At 40.3% G+C, this 25093-nt stretch overlaps 1 protein-coding gene across 2 annotated transcripts; it reads left to right on the forward strand.

Moving 5' to 3' along the window:
• Nucleotides 1-1446: 1446 nt before the first annotated feature.
• Nucleotides 1447-23495, forward strand: DYNC1LI2 (dynein cytoplasmic 1 light intermediate chain 2). Of its 2 annotated transcripts, none has more exons than XM_028739686.2 (13): nucleotides 1447-1601; nucleotides 6097-6170; nucleotides 6675-6791; nucleotides 7985-8215; nucleotides 11880-12043; nucleotides 12736-12829; nucleotides 13623-13758; nucleotides 14850-14961; nucleotides 17001-17060; nucleotides 17620-17661; nucleotides 18737-18854; nucleotides 19690-19806; nucleotides 20291-23495. In XM_028739686.2, exons 1-13 carry the CDS (start codon nucleotides 1471-1473, stop codon nucleotides 20395-20397), a joined length of 1503 nt encoding a protein of 500 aa, XP_028595519.1. In that variant the 5' UTR covers nucleotides 1447-1470; the 3' UTR covers nucleotides 20398-23495. The 2 variants fall into 2 exon arrangements, with proteins under 2 accessions (XP_028595519.1, XP_077787845.1); XM_077931719.1 differs by having other exon boundaries at nucleotides 1587-1601; nucleotides 6097-6174.
• The last annotated feature ends 1598 nt before the right edge of the window (nucleotides 23496-25093 follow it).

A 25093-nucleotide genomic window follows, 5' to 3' on the forward strand; every position in this document is an offset into this window, starting at 1 on the left:
GCCACCTGTGGTGGGCTTTGGCTTTATGATCCAAGATTTGGAACTCTGCCAGGCCAGAAGCTGCCATTTATGGGTCTGAGTCCCCATATGCCCTGCTGCATACAGGGATAGTTCTGATCAACAAGCCTACCTACGGGGACAGTTGTGATGTTTGCTGGCACTGCGCCCAGTCAAAAGGTGAAGTCGTCACCTGAGTTCTAAATCCTTCCATCAAATGGGTGAATTTTCAAATCAGGTGCATTAAAATTTTTGACAGCTGCCTTAAGAACTTTGCCTGTATAGTTACAGGCATACAAGATCTCAAAGTAGCTGTTTTACTACAAAGGAATTTCAGAAATAGACTGGAAAGAGAAGCTGCTGAATTGCAACTTATTACCAAACTTAAAACCATGGAGAGACCTGGTCTGAACAAAGACATTGGATTCTTATCTCATTATACATGACAAAGCCATTTTTCACCTTCTCACCCCTTGCTTTTTCCTGTAAGACCTATTGCAGTCATTAAGAGTCGTCAACAGGCTCATCACAACTATCTGCCAATCACCCATTCCCACCACCCTTCTGAGTAATACCCCTCCCCACCGTCTCACTATATAGAAGGATCTGGCAACTTCTGTTTCAGTGTATCTGAAGAAGTGTGCATGCACACGAAAGCTCATACCAAGAACTAACTTAGTTGGTCTTTAAGGAGCTACTGGAAGGAATTTTTTTTGTTTTGCCTGTATAGTTTACAAACTTAACTCAGGCTTGAATTCGCACCTTACTATCTGTTATGACATGATGCGACTGTTCCATACTGCCAACAGTATTTGCTGTTCCATACACTGCATGTTCACCTAAGAAGTGCCCTGCAGCTTGCTATCATCGTGCCAACCAGATGCCTAAGGAAAGCCTGCAAACATCACCACGAGCGCAGAAGCACCCTCCCACCCTTGTTCCCCAGAAACTGGTGTTTTCAGCACCTTTGGGGCAACCCCTCATCTGTGACAGCATCCCTCCCTAGACTCCACTTATGAGTGTAGATGCGATACACAATTTGTGAACATGCAAGCTTTCCAATCAATTTTGCCTCGACAATTGCGCCGCGTTCTTTTACGAAGCCTGGGCGTAGCCGGCAGAGTCTGCGCCGCTCCCCGTCTCCGCTAGGTGTCCCTGTTCCGCACAAACACTGGGCGGCGGCCCCAAAAAGCTTGAACTCATCGTCCAGAATATGGTACCGCTCCTTAGGAGTCCAGGACGCTGCCTGACTAGAACGAAGCGCCAGTCCCTTCGTCGGGCAGGAGCGCCGCCTTGAAGCTGCCGCTTGGCCCACGGAGAAGGCGCTATTGGAGGCGCCAAGCGTGCCCACGAGAGTCGGGCGCTGAGAAAGGGCCCCGAGGCGGCGGCGGCGACCCGGCATCGGGGTGGACGGTCGGGGTCCTCGGCGCTGCGCGTGGGAAAGGCGGGGTCCTCTCGGCGGGGCCTGGGCGGATGAGGTCACTCTTTGTGGTGGCTGCCGTTGGCAAGATGGCGCCGGTGCTGGCGGAGAAGAAGCTGCTGGGGCCGGACGGGCCCGTGGCCGCCGAGTTCGCCAGCGAGGAGGACGAAGGGCAGAGCCTTTGGTGAGGAACCGCGCTAGGCTGGCCTGGGCTCCTGGCGGCTCCTGGCTGCCGGGCTGGCATTGGCCAGGGAGGGGCAGCAGTTGCTCTGTTTGCCTTCCACAGTCCTGACGGGAACTGGGCTTCAGCGGTGGGCTCGGAGCCTCCGTGCTCCCGGGAGCAGCCGTTGCCGGGGCTCCGCCGGGTCTTGGCTCTTTGACAGCTCAAGCCCGGCTCTGCCTAGTGTTGGGAGGGGCGCCTCGTGCAGTTATGAGCCTTGAGGAAGAAGGGCTGGTTGGGGTAGGAAGGGTCGCTTCTCCCTCCCTGTCTCTTTGCCGCTGTGCAATTACAAGGGTGCATAGATGTGAGCCATGTAGGCACCGAAGCCAAGAAGCTACGTGTCGGTGGGGTGCAGAGCATCCCTTTTCAAGTAGGATTATCTCTTCTCTGTCCCCCACCCCACCCCCGCTTTCCATCGAAGGATTATGCAGCAGGGACCTCCCCGCCCCCCATGGAGGCCCAGGAACAAAAATGCAGCGTTACCCTCTTGTGCCCACTTAAAATGCGATGCCAGCAGCCCTAATCTTGACCTAGCTGGCAGCCATGGTTGTTGAAAAAGCTAATGAGATAAAATGACAGGCTCTGGATTGCTTTGTTGATGATTACTTTCAGTGTGAATGCAGCAGAAACCCATGCATTAGCAGGGCTGACTTCTCAAGTGTTCATGTGATGGTGGTTTAGATGAGCAGTGGATGCACTTTGTATTTTCACCCAGCCTACTCTCTTGGTATATTTAAAAACAACATTCCTACACTCAGACCCATCTATTTAAATGGAGAAAAATATCTAAACCAATGTGTGGTTCTAGCCTGACAGCTTTTGTCCAGGAATATTGTGCCAGGCTGAACTCTGAAGCATCTAGTGCTGGTCTTACTTTTCTTCAATTGTAGATCTATAGAATTGAAAGGGACCTTGGAGGATATCTAGCCCAAACACCTGCTTAATGTAGAATCAACTACAGCACTCTGACAAAGGACTCTTCAAATGCTGCAGAACTGCCCACAGACACCTGCTTGATAGGCTGGGTTATAAAATCTTGGCGGCTTTAGAAGATGGAGTAGATTGAAAATGCAGTGCCAGTCAAATTAAAAATAAAAATCCTTTAAATTATAGAGTTGGAAGAGACCTAGGAGCCCTCCCCACTTAGTGCAGGATCTTGCAACTACAGCACCCCTGACATTGATTGTCCAGTTTTTTATATATGCCTAGCTTAGGAAAGCCCACTTCCCCATGTGACAGTCGGTTCCACTGTCTATTGCCAATATGAAAATTACTCTAGCATTTAGACGAAATCTTTGTTCCCTGCATTTTCCCTCCATTGATTCTGGTCCTGTCCTCTTGAGCAATAGAGCTCCATCTGTTATGTGACAACTCTTTAGCTATTTGGAGATTGGTATTATACTTCCCCTTCTCTTCTTCAAACTAAACATACTTTTCAACCATTCTAAACAGAGCTTGGTTTCCAGACCTCTCACCATCCAGGTTGTCATCCTCTTAATGCTAGTTTGTCAATATCCTTCTTAAAAGTGTAGTGCCCAGAACTGGACATAATGCTCTTAACTTGGAGAAATCAATTATGGCATTATATTTTCTTGTAAGCAGCTTTGACTTTTATTTTAATAGAAAAGAGAGGTGCAAATACTAAACTAAATTATTATGAAATCATTTTTTTCCTGTGAATATATTTGAGATTCTGTAGCCCCATTGTAAAATAGCTTAATTTATATAAAAAAATACCCTATATTGATCAACTATTGTTTCCACACATTCTCTCTTGTGCAGCACCTTTTGTATCCAGTCTTCATTTCTAGGATTATTTTGTATTGTTTTTGGTTGTATCTTAGCTCTTTTGTATATTTTGTTGTAACCTGCTCTGGAATTTTGTATGAGGTGTGGTCTATAAATAGCTTTATAAATAAATGTGTGTGTTTGTTGGACTGCAAGATCAAGTTGCAGAACTGACCCTCAGCAAACACTACAGAAATTCATGCTCCGCTTGGGAGCTCCCTTTATTCTTGTTTATGCTCAGGTGTTGGCATATGCACAATATTTTAACAGTATTATGTAACTTCCCTTGGGAGTTTATAGGAATAGGTAGTAATAGTTACATTGTGATATACAGAGAGGCTGTTTCCAGTATCAGATATGCTCTGTGACCACTGAAGCATTATGGGTTCTGATTTTGCCTCTTGCAGTGGAGAGCATCTGAAAGCAATGCCACTGATTTATCTCTTGGGGGAATTTTACTATTGTGAAGGAGATAGCATTATAACTTGATGTACTCCTGAGCAAGAGAGAGTATATCAGATCTATACAAACAAATACTAATAGGGCTATTGTGTTTTGTTTTATATGTGCAATCTGAGTGATTTAGTATGACATGGTCTTATTTATTTGGACAGATGCTTACTCTTGTTTTTCAGCTGCTACTGGAACCCTACATGTTTTGTAGAAGTTGGCCAAACCTGGCAGTCTGGCCTAAAAATGTCTCTTCCAACTCCACTTCTGTGCTCTAGGAGAAGATCTAGAATTTTAGCAAAGCCACTCAGTAGAATTTAAAGTGAGGATAAAGGAAAGGCTAATGTGCACATTGCTAATGAGGTTTAAGTGGCTAGGGATTTGAGCATCTGTTACCCATGAGTGTCTGTGTTTGCATTCTGGTGGAAACAGGTCTGCTGACATATTGCTAGAAGTATATCACAATTAGGAATACATTGAAAATTCCCTTCAGAATAGTGGTGCTCGGTAGTACAGTTTCTCTTCCCCCTCTTTTTTTGAAATATTTTTTTTTTACTGAGTTTCAATATTTAAGGAAAGCATTAGTTGTAGTAATAAAGAATCTGACGGTAGTAGCATAGCCCCCTCCCTGCATAGTGGAATTAGACAGCATTATCAGTGAGTTCTGCTTTTCTTGAAGATATATGTGTATATCTATTTAAAACAGACAAAACCAGAAATTTCATCCACAGTAACTAAAGTGAAACTGGAAACTAAACAAGTTGTATTTTTTTGATTTTTAAAAAATTACTTTATTAAGCAAAACTAACAAGATTAGTGGACTTAAAATATACTACTATCATTTGAGCAATCAGCAGTGAATCAGCTGTCTTCAGAGTAGCAGAATTTCATGAGAGGTCAGGTTTCCAAAAACACCTTTGCTACCAAGTGTCATTGCAGTGCTGCATAGACAAAAACAGCACATAACTCATCACACTTAGTGTTCCAGTCATTGTAGTTTTCCATTATAGGCCGAAACTGGTGGATTGAGCTTTCTGATTGTATTGAAATAAATTTTAAGTGAAGACAACTTACATAGAATCATATAACATAACTGATTTAAAGAAAGTTTCCTTGTACATTGTACATTTCCTGAACAAGCATGCATACCTAATGGTTGCTTTATTAAAAAAAAATGTTGGCAACAGCATAGAGCCTTTATACAATCTGGGAACATAATCCAAAACCCTGGCCATGTCACCCACCTTCCTTTTGCACTACACAACTGTATCTATGTAGGGATGGCTGCAGGAGCTGGATTGTGAAATCAGTGGATTTCAGTTTGGCCCTCTGTACACATGCAGGAGCACTAAGCAAGCTCACTTGGTAAGGGACATACAGCCCCTCTAGGCCCTCAGGACTCTCTCCTGGCTGCCCTACCCTCTTCCAGGCCACACCCTTCACAGGCTCTGCAGCATACCTTCTGCAAGTACTTTTGCCTGGCTGGAATGTATTATTGAACTGTGATAATGCTGTTTCCTTGCCTGGATGGAAGATGGAGAAGTGTCTGTGTGTGAACAGAAACCTATGACTTTTGCATGGCTGGAATGTAGCCTGTACGAAGGTAAAAGTTACATCTCTTACTCTGTACACTTTTGCTTCTTGCCCCATCCACTGCTGGAATATGGCACCTGGAAGGTCTCATTCCTCCTGACTTAATTGACTTTGAAGTCAGCGGATGATCCTGGTGAGTGATAGGTTGATGTCTTCTGGGTCTTCTTTCGGCCCATGGTCTGTGTGCCAGGGCAGGGCCAGAGGTAAAAGTGTGTAAACCAATGGACACAGTTCTTACATTTGTACAAGAGGCTAAATTCCAGCCATGCAAAAGCCAGAGGTTTCTACACTTGCACATCCAACCTGACTGTCTCCCATGTTCTATCCTGGCAAGCAAGAGGTATTATCACAGTTCAAGGACATGGTTCAGCCAAGCAAAGGCACTTGAGGAGAGCGCTGAACAGGACTGATGACAGTGTGGCTTGGGGATAGTGGCAGGCCTGGAGAGAGTTCCAAGGACAAGAGAGAGGGGCCTGTGGAGGGCTGCATTTGACCCCTGAGCCTGAGGTTCTCCACCCCTGAAATACATAAACCTTTCTTGCACAGAAATGCCCTTTGACAGTTATTTTGTTTCATTTGATTTGTGTTATGTCTCAGATAAACTAATAAGTGAACTTGTTTTATGCAGGCACTCAATACTGAGTGAAGTTGCCACACGATCCAGGTCTAAATTACCCACAGGCAAAAATATTCTTGTCTTTGGTAAGTATCAGTGAGTAATAGTGGGAGATTCTTATGGGAATTCTGACACTGGATTACTTTTTAAAACAAATTTAACTGATAGAACAAAATGAGCTGTTTAATTTAGTACACAGCCTATTTGGAGGCATGTAATAAAATATTAGCCAGGCTAAAGTTGATCTTGTATCTTTTTTGTGCTGACAAAATATCTTAGATCTAATGTATTGACAAAAGAGCTTGTGGTGCATGTTAATAGCCTTAAGAAGATACATTCAAAATATTAGAGATGCAAATGTGACCTTTTTGTAGAGTAAGTAAAAGTAAGTTCAGCTTATGAATGTGAATTGTGATGCTGAAACCAAGAGAGTCTCTCTTTCCTGTAATGGGGCTGTTTTACTACCCTATAACAGAATAAATGAGTTGTTTCTCCAGCACCCACTAAATTCTCAGCTCGGAGGCTTGATCATTTCCTGGAAGAGATGAGCTTTTTGATGTTTGTTTTCTGCCCTCTAAACCTATTGGCAGGTGATGATGGCTCAGGCAAAACAACACTAATGACTAAAATCCAAGGAGCAGAGCATGGGAAGAAAGGAAGAGGCTTGGAATACCTGTACCTAAATATCCATGATGAAGACAGAGATGGTAATGTATTTGCCTTACTTGCATGTCTTGTGCTTAAAATTGAAGGCTGGCCTCTTCTAAAGGGCAGCTGATTTTTCTACTGCCTTCTCAAAGCCTCTGACTATGCATGTTCACATGGAATGAAGTCTCAACAGTGTTCAACAGAGCTTAGTCCCATGTGAATATATGTAATAGTAGTAATAGTTATTATTATTATTATTATTAATAATAATAATAATTTGTACCCCGCCCTCTGACTGGGTTGCCCCAGCCAATCTAGGTGGTTTACAGCATATATAAAAACATAGTAAAAGATTAAACCTTAAAAAGCTTCCCTATACAGGGCTGCCTTCAGATGTTTCCTAAATGTTATATAATTACTCATCTCCTTAACATCTAATGGAAGGGCTTTCCAAAGGGTGAGCACCACTACCCAGAATAATATTTGCAGCTGTAATTTAATCCATTTGTTCTTTATATGTTGAGAAATGCTCCCAAAATGATTCACCTCTGTTTTTGCTCCAGCCATGTGATACCCTTCATTAAATCCCTACAATTCTTATCCCCTCCTGGATACTGCACAAGACTTTTGTCCTCACTTGAAAATCCTCCATGGCTATCCACTTCTTATCTCTCTGCTCTTAATATCTTGGCATACTCATATTTGTGACTGTTTCTCAGTCAGCTCCAACACCATCAAGTTTCCTGCTCCCTGAAATGACCTTGATCTTCCGCTCTTTCTGCCTAAACATGTCCTTCCTTTATTTTCAAATCCCTCCTTTAAAAAACCACTTTTTCTGTGAAGCCTTTGGAATAGTCCTGAGCCTCTAGATGTTGCTGGACTCTACTTCCCATCAGCCAGTGCCAGTGTGGCCAGTGATCAAGGGTGATGGGAGTTGTAATCCAGCAGCATCTCAAGGGCCATAGGCTCGCCATCACTGCTGTGGAGTAACCCTTAGTCCTAATATCCATTGTAGCTAAGCCAAAGTGTGTGACTGCAATACACACATATACTATTATTTGCTTGATCCTGGTTCCAGTTCCTTCCTCTTCCTTTTTTGTCTCACTTGTGTCAAATTTGAGATAGGTGTCCCTGTGGAATTAAGGACTTGTCTTCTCATTCTTTGTAAAATGCCAAGTATATAGGTGGTGATGCTAATAATAACAACTGTGGAAAATTATTTCTTAATGAGAACATCTCTCCTTCCTTTCAGATCAGACCCGTTGTAACGTCTGGATTCTTGATGGGGACTTGTACCATAAGGGGCTCTTGAAATTCGCTGTTTCAGCAGAATCGCTGCAAGAGACCCTTGTCATTTTTGTGGCAGATATGTCTAGACCATGGACTGTTATGGAATCCTTACAGAAATGGGCAAGTGTATTGCGTGAACATATTGATAAGCTGAAAATCCCCCCTGAAGAGATGAGAGATATGGAACAGCAATGTAAGTAATGCGAGACTGAAAGTTTATTTTGTATCCCTACAACTTTCTGGGATGATTGCTTTTAAATTCATATGCAGTTGCCGTATTGTAACCCACCAGTGGTCATGTAGCCTAGCATTGTCTTTATTCTCCCTGCCAGCAGTTCATGTTTGGGAGTCTTCCTTTCAGCTAGGCTTTGCACATGAATTGAAACAATATAGATAGTTCGGTGAGCATTGTGGCTGTGGGCATATGTTCTGGACTTGTTTGATGCACAAGTGATTTGTAAATTCTCATTCCTAGTACAGAGTTTGGAATTGGCACATGAATTGAAACAACATAGATAGTTTGGTGAGGATTGTGGCTGTGGGCATATGTTTTGGACTTATTTAATGCACAAGTGACTTGTAAAATGTCATTCCTATTACAGTGGTACTTTGGGTTAAGAACTTAATTCCTTCCGGAGGTCTGTTCTTAACCTGAAACTGTTCTTAACCTGAGGTACCACTTTAGCTAATGCGGCCTTCCACTGCTGCTGCGTGGCCGCCACACGATTTCTGTTCTCATCCTGAAGCAAAGTTCTTAACTCGAGGTACTATTTCTGGGTTAGCAGAGTCTGTAACCCGAAGCATCTGTAACCTGAGGTACCACTGTACAGAGTTTGGAATTGTGAGAACTCTGAGATTTGTAAACAAATCAAATACAGTTTCTTTTCCATATCCTTGCAGAACAAGGTGTGGAGACTTTGGAATAATATAGATAAACCATATATTTGGGGAGCAAGACACACTGAAAGCTGCTTAAGAAACTGACTTCATTACTTGCAAACATCGTCAAGAGCTTATGTTGCTAAATATTTTTTAGAAATCTCTGGCAAGAAGGTTGGTTAGCATGGAGATTGTTTATTATTTTACTCCATTTTCCAGCCAAAACTGGCTATTAGAGCAGCTTACAATAATAATAAAATCCATTGCAAAATTTAAGAGAGTACATAAGAGCAATAAACTAGTAAGTAATAATGACTATTAAATTCAGAGCAATGTGCACATATGCACACATACATGGGGGGGGGATTGATAACAAATAATAGAACTTGTCTGGTTCTTAAAGTATCTCCACATCTAGAAGACTTTGATGGTCTATCTGTGCAAGCCCTACTAAAATATATTCAGATTGTACAGCTTCAGCATGCTTGGTCAACAAAGGTAGACCCCTGTGAGGTGGGAGAAGTGCAGTTAAGAGAATATGACTTGAGGTTTTTACATGTGAGCAATCATGGGTCATCAGTTAATGCATGCAGGAGTCTTGTAAGTTTTGAGGACCGTCAGAGTGAGGTATGGAACATTTCTGCACAGTGGCAGTTTGCTGAATTCCAGAAACAGGCATAATTTAAAGATAGTCAACTGTGAAACCAATAAACATCCTGTAGTATTGGCTTTCCTGTCACTGATAGCATCAATTTCAAGGTTATAATACCCCAAGTTGATAAAAAGACTGTAAGGAGAACCACAGTTGCTACTTAGTATTCTTCATTGTGTGAGCCCTCAGGTATGCATAGTTGGCTGCTATATTAAAAACTTGAATCTGTATTTATATATTAATGCAATGAGGTGGAAAGTGTGCTCATGAAAATACCTATGCAGAATTTGTGCACAATAGAAATGTCATTTAAATAGATGATAGTTCAGGATAGGAGACCGTGGTATCTAATTGCACATTCCCTTGTTAAGGGGTACTGTGCCGGAATGTTTTTCCACTGCACAGGGTTGGACTTATTACTGGAACTTGGGAGAACCTCTCTTCACCATGCCGTAATGTTCCTGAAAATATAGTTCATTCATAGTATAGCAAGTTTGATTGAAAGAAATGGTTTCTCACTGTGTGTTCCAAAGTTTTCTGACACTTTGCTTCTATGTAAAGAAATGCAATCTGACAAGAATTTCCCAATGCTTTTGCAGACTTGCACCATTAACGGTGATCTCATTTTAAACTAGTGGGACAATGTAAAAGGTGGCTGTCAAAGCTGTATTGTGCAGTTTTTTAAACCAAGAGGATCCTATCAAATTCAGTGGGTAAAATAATCCCTTTCTTCCTACCAAGAAGTACATTTTGTATCGGGGATTACGTCACTCCATATCTGTCTCATGAGGCAAGTCATGTGCCAATGATGCCTATTGTGACCAAAGTCAATGCCTGCTTCTGAGCTTCAGCAAAATAAATGGCCATTTCTGTGTCTCCCCATTGTCACATTTCATGCAGTTTTTGTGGTGTTCATTCCTTTGCTGAAATGGAAGCTGCCAAGTAAACTGCTGAAAAATGCAGAGGGCAGAGCATTGCTGATTCTGTGCTTTTCCCCCATAGAAGGATCATTGTACCTAAAGCAGCAACTAAGGGCAGCCTAAGGATCCTATTGCTGCAGCCCTTCCTTGGCTCGGACACTCACCTTATTTCTAACATGCATCTCTGCTGCCAGTGGACAATTCTTGTCTGAGAGGCCTCCCTCCCTCCCAGTCCACACTACCAGGCCTCCCTGATTTTCCACAGCAGTGGAATGCAAATATTGCTCCAAGAGAAGTAGCTGTGCTTAACTCTTGCCCATGATTTTAACTGTTACCTGCTCTGTTTGCCTCCCCTGTGGGTTAAGGAAGGAGAGCAGCAGCAGCGTCAGTGTCACAAGGCATTCCAGCACATGCCTACCTCACTTCTGCTTGTGGGGCCTGTTGGATGAGTTGCCAAGGCTCATTTACTAATTAGTGATAACATGTTTAATGGAATACCATTTCAAAGTCTATGTTAAGTTTTTTTCTGAAATGGTGCGGTTTCCCTGCATAATTTATGCAGGGGGAGAGTGTTGCTTTATGCTAAAAAGAAAACTTGCAAGTTAAAGGCTGCATTTGCATTTCACAATAAGCCAGGATTCCTGGCTGATCCTGGCTTACTGTGAGTGACCAGCATGCTGGTGCATCCAGCTGGTTCACTTCCCCCACCCTTTGTGCAGGTGGGTAAAACTAACCAGGAACTGCTAGCCTGTTGCAATGTGGGAACCTGGGAGGAATCCTGGTTTGTTTCTCCCATACAAGTCAGGATTTGTATGCTAACTTCAGACCTTTTTAAAAGCACCTTGGCTTCTTTGGGAACCATAGAGCAGGATCCCGAGTTTTTTGCATGTTGTTACCTAGCCCTTCCTGGTCAGTTAGCTGGTCAATTGAAGACTCATCTTCTCCTCTGAGGTAAACATTGTTTGGAATCTCACAATTGATATGTTGCTTCTTCTGTACTGATTTTGTTTATGAGTGTAATTTCTTTTAGACATTTTAATCTTTTAGTAACTCTTCTGTATTTTTGTTTGATTATTTTGCAAACTTCCCTGGTATCCAAAAGGATGAAGGATAGCTTAAAAAACAATAAATAGTTTTACTGAACCTCCACATTTTGCTTAACCTCAAAACATATTCCCCTTTGCATAACTTTAAAGAGTGATTTTCAAGTGGTGCTTGGCAGCAAAGAGAATTCCCTCTTCTCTCCCCTCGTCTCCAGGCTCTGTGTGCCCACCAGATAGGTTCCAAAAGGTTGAGGGACCCTCCAAAGTGGAAGGGGCAGGAATGAGAAATTACCCTCACCCAGTGCTGTATATCACCCAAAGTATTTTATAATTACATGTAAAACTATTCTTTTTTTATCATAGTTGTGAAGGCTTTTCAGGAATATGTAGAACCTGAAGATGGGTATCAGGGGTCACCGCAGAGAAGAGGCCCATCAGGACAAGATGATGAAAATGTAATTCTACCACTTGGAGATAATGTTCTGACTCACAACCTCGGCATCCCTGTGATAGTAGTTTGTACAAAGGTAAGTTTGAGCTCTCGTTTACTGGCAATTCTTGGAAAGTATTTTGGTTATTGCTAATGATATGTTTTATTGCCCTCTTGCGTTTCTTGTGATCCTGATATACATTGCAAGTGTTTGTCACTGCCCATTTAAAAGAGTGTAATTGTCAGTATTTGTGTGTTTATGTAAAAACATTTGGATTTTTAGTATGCCTGGGAAGAGCATTGAGTGCAGTCCATTTCTTTCTTCAGGATTCTCTGTTATTATCATATTTATTAGTTATTATCCATATTTTCAAATCTGTAAAATGTCTTTCAGTTAAATTCAGAGAATGGAAGATCTTATACACACACCACAGAAAAGCCCCAAACTTTAAAGTGTGATCAATAGTTGTAAACTTTTATCTTCTGAAGCATGAATATGCAAATTAAAACACCTTTCTGCATTTGTTTCAAAGCTGAGGAGTAAGGTGTCTTAAAGTATGTGATGTCTATGAAGTTTAAATGTGTGCTTTTGTGATATTTTAATAAAAGACATTTTGTCTGTCCAAACTCGATAGTATGCAATATCTGGCTTTTGAAGTATTTTGCTTAATGACCCCAACCCAAGCTTGCTTTGAACACTAATTTATGCAAAAGTGTGTATTTTCTGCACACATTTTCCACTTCAGGCTTTTAGAATTCTTAATACTTTTCTTTGTGTTTCTTTTTCAGTGTGATGCAATGAGTGTATTAGAAAAGGAACTTGACTACAGAGAAGAACATTTTGACTTCATTCAGTCGCACATTCGTAGATTCTGCTTACAATGTATCTTTTTCTTACTTGAGCATAAGTAGTGGAATAAAAAACAGTGCCATATTGAGCGTTGTTACTTTACATAAAGCTCAGTATGCCATCATCTCAACCCAAATTTATGGTCTGAGTCTGCTATTTCTTTCCCATTATTGAAAGAAAAAAACCATTTGTTTCCTGTATATTTCATTTTTTGTCCTGCATACGTAAAGACGAACACTTTATCTCCACACTTTATTTTTCAGTAGTAGCGTGGCAGCCTTTAAGGACTGATAAATTTGCTCAATCTTAGATTATTTTTTTATGTACAACTAACAGTGCAATCCTCTGCATGTTGATACAGAATTAAATCCCACTATGTCCATGCTTGCTCCATTTTTACATATTTACATTGAACATGGTGGGTCATGGTTTTGAGTAGACATGCATAGAATTGTGCTGCAAGTACAATTAGTTAATTATAAATAGGAATTAATACACGTATTATATGATATATACATATATTAGTAAATACTGTGGATCACTTAGGAATGGCACTTTCTGTTTAAACCTAGCAGATTGCATTTAGTCATGTTGCCACCTTAATTTTTTTACTTTCAAGCTCTCTTTTATATTTCATTAGACACTGAAATGTACAGCCCATTTCAAGTTAAGGAATTGCACATAGGACCCATCCCATTACAGTATTTCAAGTATTTCATTTCTGGAAACTTTGCTCTGTTTAAAAAACATAAAATGCAAATTTAGCAGATTAATTTCAATTGATCTTAATAACATTTTAGAAGTTTTCCTTAATGCAAATTAATAGATGGTGCAGCCTTGATCTATTCATCAGTTAAAGAGGAAAAGAATCTTGATTTGTTATATAAGTACATTGTACATAAAACATATGGCTTTCATTTTATCACACCTGCCTTAGTGGTAGAAAAGGATGCAGTTTTCATGTGAGTTGAAGAGCAATTTCTTGTACATTTACACTAAGACTTGAAAATCCCCTTTAATTTGAGAATAAGATTTTGGTCGGGGGGTGGGCTGATGGATGAAAAGGAGACACTGTTGTAGATTAAATATAAATAAGATAGCACAATATATATACAACTCTTAAACATGCTAGCCAGAAATCAGTCTACGTTGATTTAATGGAAGTTCCTTTCCAATAAGAACACTCAGGATTGCATATTTACTGCCTGAACTTTAGAACTGCTTTTCTGAAGCACCAGGTCATATTATCTGATGTGGAGTTGCTGTTGTTTCTGCAAGGAGACAAGTATCTCCCCTTCCCATTGAAGTGGAATAAGCTGCTCTGGTGCTTCTCCATCCCTGAATGTCTTTTGCCACAGGTGTGTCATGCAAGGATAGTAGTGCTGCTCAGGAAAAATTAAGCTAATATGACTCCACATAACATTCTCTTTGGGATATTTGGCCAATATAAAGGCCAATGCCAACACAAACCATACGTTCATTTGTGTGTTATATTTCTGTCTCCTTCCTCCCCAAGGAGTTGAGGGCTCATCTGATTACAAATGATCATAAGGAAAGGGGTGATGGTTTTGTGGCAGGTTGCACCAAATTCATCCTTGCCTTCTAGGCATAGGTGCAGTTCTTCAGCTGTAAGGTCACTTCACACAGCACAGTTTTAAAAGTATAAATGTGATCAACGCAGGTACACTTAGAGCCAGGATTGGCTCCATCTTCCTGCTGAGTGTGTGTTTGCCAGTGCACCGAGATGTGCTGTAGTGCTTTCAGTTGACTGTAAGGTGATCCAGGGAATTGGTCTCTTTTGGTTTCCTGCATTTCACAGTAATGTGAATTAGCATTATACTTCTTCATTGAGGACAGTTTTGCTTTGTGGGAGAATGAAGAATGTCCCGTTTAATGTACAACAGTGTAATAACACTTTTCTGTATTTTTCTCAAATGCGAAAAGGCAAGCTAAACAAATATTTTCAAAATGTACCTGTGCCAGTCACCATTATTCTGTACTTCTGAAAAAAAGGATGTGCTGATGTGCTGACATGAATCCTTTCTCTTGCTAGACCTGCTGGCTGGGACAATGAAAAGAAAATTTCAATTCTACATGAAAACTTCACAACAGTGAAACCAGAAGATCCATATGAAGACTTCATTGTAAAACCTCCTGTAAGAAAGGTAAGCACCATTGAATTATACATTACTTTATCAAGTGTGCAGGGCTGTAAGTAACCACTACAGTGAATTCAGTATCCTGAGCCATGGTAAGAATGCGAAGCCATTAATTTGACTTTATAAACCGCCACCCTCATTTATTTGCCTAGCCTACAGTATTCCTTTTACATTTGTAACCCTTTGGGGACTGCAGTGAGGCAGGTGTACTGAAGTCTGATTGGACTAATGCAGAAGGTTTCAAAAGCAAACAAAACACAGCTCTCAATCCCTGACAAAATGTAGTACATTTTGTAGTACATGGGACGAGACAAAAGAATGGTGGCTTGGATCCAATGAACTATGAGTAGAAGAAAATTGATTAATGTAGTTCTAAATATCCTGGTGCAAGCTTTAGCTGTAGACTGCTTGCTGTGTATTTGGTGTATGTATGCAGTGTATTTGGGGTTGTGTTATGTGAAATTGAATCAGGATGATAGGGGATTTAGCATGTGACCTGCAGTCTGGACCCCCCCCCCCCAAATGCATAGGCTCAACCTCTTCCAGTAGATCAGCTCTGTCTAAATCATAATTTCCCATGGAGTTGCTGGCAGAACAGCTGGTCCTGGATTTTTATTAATCTTGATGTTTAAATCAACATATTTTAAAATACGTTGGTCATACTTGGAGTAGCTTCATTTAAATTAATTGACTTCCAAGTCCACAGTTTGCAGGGGGTCTGCTCTGAGGATGAGTTAGTTGAATACCACCCTACCTTTTAAATTTTGTAAACTGCCTAGGGAATGTTATCGATATACATTTAAAAAATAATGATGCACAAGAGGAGGCCAGGTCACAGACTATATATATACAGTGGTGCCTCGCAAGACGAAAATAATCCATTCCGCGAGTCTCTTCGTCTAGCGGTTTTTTTGTCTTGCGAAGCAACCCTATTAGCGGATTAGCGCTATTAGCGGCTATTAAAGGCTTAGCGGATTAGCGGCTAAAAGGCTATTAGCGGCTTAGCGGCTTAGAAAAAGGGGGGGAGCGAAAAAAATCGCAAGACTCGCAAGACGTTTCCATCTTGCGAAGCAAGCCCATGGGGAAAATCGTCTTGCGAAGCACCTCAAAAACGGAAAACCCTTTCGTCTAGCGGGTTTTTCGTCCAGCGAGGCATTCATCTTGCGGGGCACCACTGTATTTGTGACTTTGCATATAAAAGTTTTTGTTCTGAAAAATTCTTGACATATTCACAGCATATCTGTTAAATTCTTATTGAGTCTATGGATAAGGTGTCTTGTATTTTGGGGGGAACATGGGGTGGAGGACACTTCTAAACTGAATCTGTCTTCAAGCCCTCCAAGTTGGAAATCATTTCTTTAACCAGCAAACAGCCTGCTACTGCTGCTATGTGTTTAAGGACCTAATGGATTTGGGGTTCTAATCCAACAAGAATTGAATACTAATTGGGGTACTAATTGAGCAGAGCTTCTTGCCCTCCCCCTTCTGAAACCAGCCAAGCAAGAAAGGAGTCAGAAAGAAGTGCAAGGAGTTGTTGTGGCCAGAAGCTTCCACATGCTCCCTGCCTTCCTGTAGCTTCCATGGCTAGTATAGTACAGCCTTCCCAACATGGCGCTTTCTAGATCTTTCAAACTAAAGCTCCCACCAACTGACCATTGACCATGTTGGCTGGGGCTGATGGGAACTGGAGTCACAAAACATTGAGGGGGCTCTAAGTGTGGGAACGTTGGCATAGCAGCTGTGGTACTATATCTTTGCTGCTAGGAAGATATTCTCTCAGGCTGTGCCTGCTGCAGGATTCCCTCACTGGAGTTGCATGCATGTAAACACACACACACACACACACACACACACACACACACACACACGTCTACTACATAACTTGTGTCAGACAGCAGAGAGTAGGAATTATCCCAGATTATTAGGACACTGAAGGAATAATTTACTGTATAGACAACTTTTCATGGTAATGCCCCCCTTACAATTTGTGCAACCATTTTTGGTTTATAATGAAGTTTTCTGTGTTTTATTCCTCTTCTCATCAGTTAGTTCATGATAAAGAACTTGCAGCAGAAGATGAACAAGTGTTTCTTATGAAGCAGCAGGTAAGAAAATCACATATAGCCAAAATTACTTTTCCTTTGCTGGCAAGTGGGGAGGAAATCCCTTGGGGAGGCCTCTCCTATGTCTCCACTGCCTCCCCTCACTCCTCCACATAAGTGACTGGCAGAAGCCAGCAGAAGGAGGGAGGCAGAGGGAGACGCTGGCAGAAGAAAAAGGCTGAAATGGACTGCAGCTGAGCTGAATTTGCATGTGTATAAGATGCGACTCAGCTTTATCACATGAAGCATTTAACAACAGCATGAAGAATTCCATAGCATCATTGAGAAGCCTATATCAACAGTTTCATTTTTGCATAAACATGACTCTTGGATCTTAACCCCCACTTATGATGTGATGCAACTGTACTGCAGAATCCTACCTCTTTTCCTGTTTAATTCTGGTGCCCTCTAGTGATATCATTTGCGAATAACTTTGTAAAAGTGCCAGAGTCACATTGAGTAAGGTTAAGCTCAAGTTCACAAGATAGCATCATTGCCACACGTTTTTAAATTTTGGGTCATTTCCCCCTAGTATATTTAAGAGCTCTTTGTTCTTTTTCAGTCTCACCTTGCCAAGCAGCCAGCCACACCTACAAGAGCTTCTGTAAGTATGTGTTTGTAGGAATGCTTGCTTAGTATCTTTTTGGAATATTGCATGCAGTTTATGCATAACATTTTAAAAAGTATCCCAAGCAACTGAAGGTGTTTTGCTATTTTGTTACACTATGTTAATAGATAATTTTGCCAGCTGAATGTATTTACAAATCTGTGCCTGAGATATACCCAAAAATTGATACTTGAAATTGACAAACTTTTTACAGTGATAAATGGGGTATCATTGAAAACATGCAATTTCTACAGCAAACTCCAGAGTTCTCAAAATGATATATGGGCAATTGACTAGGGAAGCACAAGCTACTAAATAAAGTCTGAGAACGACGTCTGCTGTGTATGTGTAAAGAGGTTGAACATTTAAAAAGAGGAAAGAAAGAAAACACACTGCAGGGGGAACCCATTCTGAGAACTTAGTGTGCTGCATTGGGATGTAACAGTAAGCTCTGGAGTACAGTTCATTTTAAGAATGCTTTGTTTAACTGTGCATGAGCTGTGTGTTGGTGTGTGCAGTTTAAGCTCTCCCACTTCACCCTTAGTTGAGTGGGGAAGCAAACTATGAAACAACAGGCTTAGTGTTATGTGTGAGGCAGTGCTTGTGGTTTATTTCTCTCCAAACTAGCCATGATCAGGAAGCAGAGGAAGGGAGGAGCAGAGTGGGAGTGCTCAAACTGCATGCACAGGTAAATTAGTCATATTTTAAACAAACCACACTCTGTGGATTAACATTATGTCTGAACGCAGCCAGTATCACTCAAAAATAGTGGAATCTCTAAAATTTAACTGATAGCAGTTTTCCTTATATTTCACTAAACCCAAACATAAAGTAATTTATGCAATTAGATTTGAAATTGAAATTTTACTTTTAAATTGCAGAGAGCTGCTATTTTTTTTTTTACAAAATATAAATTGCTGTTGCTTCCTCAATTCTCTTTAATCTGGAGAAGTTCACTGGTGTAATTTGGGAATCTCTGAGCAAAGAAGTGCTGGAGTACACTTTAGCAGTTGCATTTTTTCTCTTTTTTTCTTTATTGTTAATTGCATTGTTGCAATTTGTGATTGTCCAGGAATCTCCTGCACGAGGGCCTTCCGGATCACCAAGACCCCAGGGCAGGGCAGGCCCTGTCACTGTCCCCAGTGCCTCGCCAATAGCATCTGTTAAGAAGCCAGATCCAACAATTAAAAGTATGCACGGCAACTTAAACAACCTATTTTGTTTGTAATCTTTTCTTGGAACACAGAGCTTGTTAGATGAAAGGCAGATACTAATGTAGTGATAAAATCAAATGTTCATGTGGCATACTCAGTGGGCAGCTGTTGGGGCTTAAAAATGTTTTTTAAGTTATCAGGGATGGAAAGAATTATGAACAATACTTGTATCCATAGTTTAATAATATAACTATAATAATCTCCTATAATAATAATAATATAATTATAGCAGAAAAAATCAGATTTCGTTGACTATTGAAGTAATGGGATTTAATATATTCTTGACACAATTTAGGACACAACAAGGAAGACAGTTTTATTTCTGAATGGAAGTGATGACCAGTTTTGCTAGAAGAGCCAGTAAATTGGGAAGCAGGAATAAAATATAAGACAATATACAGTGGTACCTCGGGTTAAGAACTTAATTCGTTCTGGAGGTCTGTTCTTAACCTTATGATTAATGGGGCCTCCCGCTGCCGTCGGGCTGCCGCGGCGCGATTTCTGTTCTCATCCTGAAGCAAAGTTCTTAACCCAAGGTACTATTTCTGGGTTAGCAGAGTCTGTAACCTGAAGCGTATGTAACCTGAAGCATCTGTAACCTGAGGTAGCACTGTATTTAAATATGTTTAATTTTTTGTATAGACCTCTTTGAAAAGGGAATGGGTTGATATGCCAGTTAGGAATTACATTCTTTGTAACATTCATTTCCCTCCCATGCATCATTTTATGCCTTTCGTATATTTTGAACATAAAGGATTGTTAATCTGCCACGGTCCTGTGTGTTTTAAACTTCTCCCCTCCTTTTAATTAGATAACGCTGCAAGTGAAGGTGTGCTAGCCAGCTTCTTCAACAGTCTCTTGAGTAAAAAGACTGGCTCTCCTGGGAGTCCTGGTGCCGGAGGAGTGCAGACCACAGCCAAAAAATCAGGTACTGTCTGGAGCCTAATGCAGCACTGGAGGGGCCCTAGCTCAGTGGTAGAACATCTGCTTTGCATGCAGAAGATCCTATGTTCAATCTGTAGCATCTTCAGGTAGGCCTGGGAATGTCACCTGTCTGAAACCCTGAAGGGCTGCTGCGAGTCAGTGTAGACAATACTCAGATTGTTCAGTATAAGGAAGCTTCCTATGCTTCTAAAAGCATTAATATTTTTCCATATTAACTTACTCTGCATAGACCATACTGAAATCCATGGATGGTTGGCTAATGTCAAAGCCAAATATTTTCATAAATAAATGATCCTGGAGCTGTGTCTCACAGAGAATTAAGCCGTTCCCAGTCTAAATTATCCACACCTTGGTTTCTGCTTATTGTTGTGATTCTAGAATCTTCCACAACGACATAGAAAGCATGTTTGCAACTGTTTTATTATTTTAGTGCTTTGGCTGAAATAGTAACCTCAAGTTTTCTTTAGGGCAAAAAACGGTTTTGACGAATGTCCAAGAAGAACTGGATAGAATGACTCGCAAACCAGACTCTATGGTAACGACCAACTCCTCTCCGACAGAGAACGAAGCTTGATTAATGCTTGAACCTGCATATGTAAATGACCAAATAACTATGTACATTGATCTGATAAGACCAGGAGTTCTCTGCTATGGCAGATGCTATAAGTTTTTCTTGGGGCAGGGGGAAATGAAATTTAACCTTCATTGGCTTGTCCCAGTATCAAGTGCACATTCAGGAAGATTTGCATATAAAATTCCTCTGTTTTAAGATAACCATTTTAGAATATAAATAGGGCAATTCTCTTGATTTGGGTGGCAAACAAGGTGCAGCTGCAATTCCTAGGGAAGAGCACAGAGAAGTGAGATGCGGGATTCCTGTTGAAAAGCCACCAGTGGCTGCTGGCACTAAGGATGAACGAAGTCCCCTTTTCCAAGTATACTGGAGTTGGCCATTCAAAACATATTTATACTTGGAGAGAATCTGGTGTAGTAGAGTGATGGTTAGATGAAGAGAGTGTAAGATGCTGCATTTAAAATAAGTGCAAGATCTGGCTCAGAAGTGAAAAGTATGTTGGACAGACTGGAGAAAAGCAGTGTTAATACATCCTGTGTTGAATAGAGATCAGATAATCATGTTTTAAAAACAAAAGCCTTTACAATTGGAAAGTGTCCAAAGCTTATATGCTGAGTATCATGGGAATTTTTCTTGTTATAAATTGCATTTTTGTTTTTTTGTTTTAACAAGAAGCTACATGAAATGTGGTGGGTGCCCTTTTTGTCACAGCTGACACAGGGAGAAGCTTGATTAGACCAAGTGCCTGGCACAGTGACTGATGTCTTTTGGAAGGTGCTTGAACCTCTTGTGCACTGTAGTACAAACAGTCTTTGTTTGTTTGACTTTACTTTGAATAACTCAGTAACTTTTTATAGTAATGTATAATTTTGAATCCTGTTTTCTCATAGCTTCTGCCTTGGGTTTTTTTCCCTTTTCTAAATGCCAATCACATGGCCTATTAAGAGCAATGAGTGACATATCACTTTCCCATGATGAAATGTGTTATGAAATACAAATCTTTCTTTTAGTAGCTGAAAACTCAGTCCTGCCTTAAGGTTTGTGAAACCTGTAATAATTTTCTTATAGGCTCCCAAAATTTTTGTTCCACTTTGCAGTAAATTACTCGTGTTTGTAGGTTTACATAGTTAAAACATAGAAACTAATGACATCATTATAGCCCTTTAGTGTAGCCTTTTAAATGTGGAAAGGAATCTTACAATTGTCCCTCATTGCTACTCAAATAATTACCCATGGCCAGCTTGAGCTATGAAAGACTCCCACAGTTAACTGAAATGGCACTTTTGAGTTTCTGTACGATATATTTGAAAAAGAAACACTACCTTGCGTTATAGTACTAAACATCTTTGTAATCAACACACAGAAGGGAAAAAACCACCGTATGAATTATGCAGAGTTTACTTTTTATTGATAAGGATTTGTGTGTTATGCTGAATCTTGTTTCTGAATAGAACACCCCTAATATTTATATATACATACATATATATATTGTTAAATATACAGAATGAATTGACCACTAACACAGTACTGGATGTAATTGCAAACCCTGTGTTACATCAAGAGGCCGCCTCTTTGTTTTTGTAAGTCTGTCTAACACTATCTAGAAAGCTAAGAGTATTTACTTGCATTAACTTAAAAGCATGTTTACTTGTGCCAGTTATGTGTTGTTGTTTTCCTTTCCTTTTTTTACATTTTTATAATTTCAGAACCTCAGTTACATCCACAGTTGCCTGTATTTTAAATTGACGAGTTGTGGTTGGGGCAATTTGGTGTGTGGTTCTGCTGGCATATGATTTGCCAGAAGTATGTTAAAGAAAACTGTGGCCACTCTAGCAGATGTGACTTGCATCCTGTCCTTGTGGCATGCAGCTTTATTATACTGTTAGGCAGCTGCACATTTTATGCCATGCATAAGTGCATGGCATGTTGGGATGGTTGAGTTCATGCTGAGTTCTAGCATAGGGAACTTTACCACTGTCTCAATCTCCTTGCCACACGTGCAAAAGGCATAGAACCAGCCTTATGATTGGCTGGCCAGGCTGGAGCTGATTTTGGCTGCCTAGAGATAAGGCATAATATATTGGAAACAAGTATGTTGGACAAGCAAGTGTTTTGTGATGGTATGCGGTTCCAATGCAAGCCTTCAGTACACAACTGCCTCTTTCTGTTGATGTTTTTGTCATTTATGCAGATAATTCACTTTGTATATCAATAATGTGTACAAGTGGCTACTGGGGTTTTTTTGTTTTTGTTTCTTCATTTTCATAAAATGAATGTTAGAACTGCTGCAAATGAGCAAAAGCCAGTAACATACCACTTTCCAGTTGTGCAAAAGAGTGCTTGGATCCAAACAGAAGTTGATTTCCCACCTCTACTCGGATAGTGCTTAAGGAAACTCTGCAAGTGAATGCTCCTAGTTTCTCAAAGGAAGAAAGCTGTAAGTAATGTAGTGTTTTTTGGTTGCCAAAGTCTAGCAACTTTGGAAAGCTGCACAGTTGTCTTTTCTGGTGTTCTCAAGCATTGGAACCAAAGGCCAAACTGCAAAAGCCTTTACATTTTAAAAATACAATTAACTTTATTTTTCAGGATACACTTGTATGGTAGACTGTTAAAATTATTACATGGCTATATTTATATACGGTATATTGATTGCATCTACTGTTCATGTTTAAAACTTAAAGTAATAATCTATTCAACTTGAAGAGAGAAGGCAAATATAAAGGATTAAGGATTGGCCCTCCATCAAAATGCTATGTTTATGCTGCTTGATTTTTTTTTAAAGTTTGCACTTTTTATTGGCATTTTAAAACTTGTTTAAACTGAACAGAACTTGTTGTATTTTATTTAATTTAACTACATTGAAAGTGACTGAATTTAACCATATCCATGCTGTAAATGAAAGTTCACTCTCCTATATGACTAAGTTTATTGATGTTTTTAACTTCCAATGAGGACTGCAGATGTATCCAACACAACCCTTAGTCCAGTTGTATGGCTTTAACCAGGTGCAGTCATGTGGAATCTTGCTTTCTAGTGCTGGCAAAAATGAGGACATGTTCTTTAATTAATGGCTTCAATAAACACCAACCAAGACTGCTTTACCAGTGTTGAATTGCTTTTTTTACTAAGCAGGGCAGTTCTGAAATTGTGGTTTGAGGCAAAGGATGTTTTGACCTTTATATACAATAATTTGTTTGTATGGCTGCCTTGCAGTGCACAATAACGGCCATTTTGGAGAGGACTAATGGCTGAGCCATTGTGACAATCTGCCAGTTTGTTCTATGAGTTAATTCACTGCTTCTCACAAAGCTGGGATGGGTGGGTGGGGGGGACTAACCACCAGCCTGGGACCTAAGACCCAAACAATTTTGATGGTGGTGACAAAAATGGGTGGGGATAATGACATACCAGTAGTTTAGGTGGTGAGCGTTAAGCTTTGTAGCTTGAAATGCTGTTAGTAAACAGGACTGTAGCAGCACTCAGGACAAATCACAAGCATTACAATACAGTTTCCTTTGAAACACTGATGAAGTGAGGAGAATCAGCTTGTTCAGTCTAAAAGATGTGCATTTCAAAAGAAGCCTTAGCCCTAACATACATAATGATGGACCATGTGCATTTATACAAGATCACATACAAAGGGTGTCTGTTTACTGTTTAGATACAAAATATAAAGTACTGTGGTTTTCATATAGGTAACTTTTCCTGTATACATTTACATTTTTATTAAGCCCTTTTTGGTGCTTTAACATCAGCTTGTTGGGGGATTTTTGCTGTGATCCTATTTCTTCTACTTATTGAACTGAGTGGCAGGAACTGAGACATCACAAACCTCACTCCCTTTCCCCAGAGCAGAATATTGTATTTTGAAATTGTTCTTTTTAAAACAAACAAACAAACAAACAGATGGCTGAAATCACATTTAAGTTTAAGGCATGCAGCATTCAAGAATTTTTTTTTTAAATGTGTCTGAAGCATGAAAAGACAAGATGAGTAGATTGATTTGGTGATTGATTTGCTGATTAGTATGTCTCACATTGTGAAGCTAGATATACCGTAATGAGAGTGGGGAGAGAAACCACTCAGAAGCTTATTGTGTCTATTGCTTTTTGAACATAGGGCAAATAAACATGGGCCCATTATGTAGTGCTGGTTAAGTTATTCAGGACATCACACCAGAGCAACAGAATGAACTACCCCAGGGATAGCCAACATGGAGCTCTCCAGATGTTATGGACTCCCACCCTCCCTAACCACTGGGCTTCAGGGGGGGTTGTGGTACACTCCAGTTGTTTTGGACTACATTGGCTACCTCTGAATTAGCTTCTCACAAACATCACCCATTTTATTTATCCAGTTGTTTTTTACTTTGTCTTTTGGCCCAAATAAGTTTCCAAAGTGGCATACGATTTCAAAAACAAAATACAATAAATGAAATAAAACATGTATACAGCATGCTAAAATATACTTACTTCGGAGAATACTTAAAAGTCCAAATGAAGGCTTGGCCAAATAAAATATTATTTACAATTCATTGGCAAACTATTAAGGAAGGAGTCAATTGGGCTTGCCGGGAAATGAAATGTCACAAATTGGGTGCCTATAAAGGTCATGAATAATGTTCCATTCAACTAAACTTCTGATAGCAAGGGGACATGGAGGAAGAACTCTGATCTGGAGCACAGTGTGTGAGCAG

Source organism: Podarcis muralis, chromosome 7, assembly GCF_964188315.1.
Source record: "Podarcis muralis chromosome 7, rPodMur119.hap1.1, whole genome shotgun sequence".
Taxonomy (NCBI): Eukaryota; Metazoa; Chordata; class Lepidosauria; order Squamata; family Lacertidae; genus Podarcis; species Podarcis muralis.

Coding starts and splice junctions, on each gene's coding strand:
- DYNC1LI2 (XM_028739686.2), top strand. CDS start 1,471: ATGAGGTCACTCTTTGTGGTGGCTGCCGTTGGCAAGATGGCGCCGGTG. Junction 14,962..17,000: donor TAAAACCTCCTGTAAGAAAG/GTAAGCACCATT, acceptor TCTTCTCATCAG/TTAGTTCATGATAAAGAACT. Junction 19,807..20,290: donor GACCACAGCCAAAAAATCAG/GTACTGTCTGGA, acceptor AGTTTTCTTTAG/GGCAAAAAACGGTTTTGACG.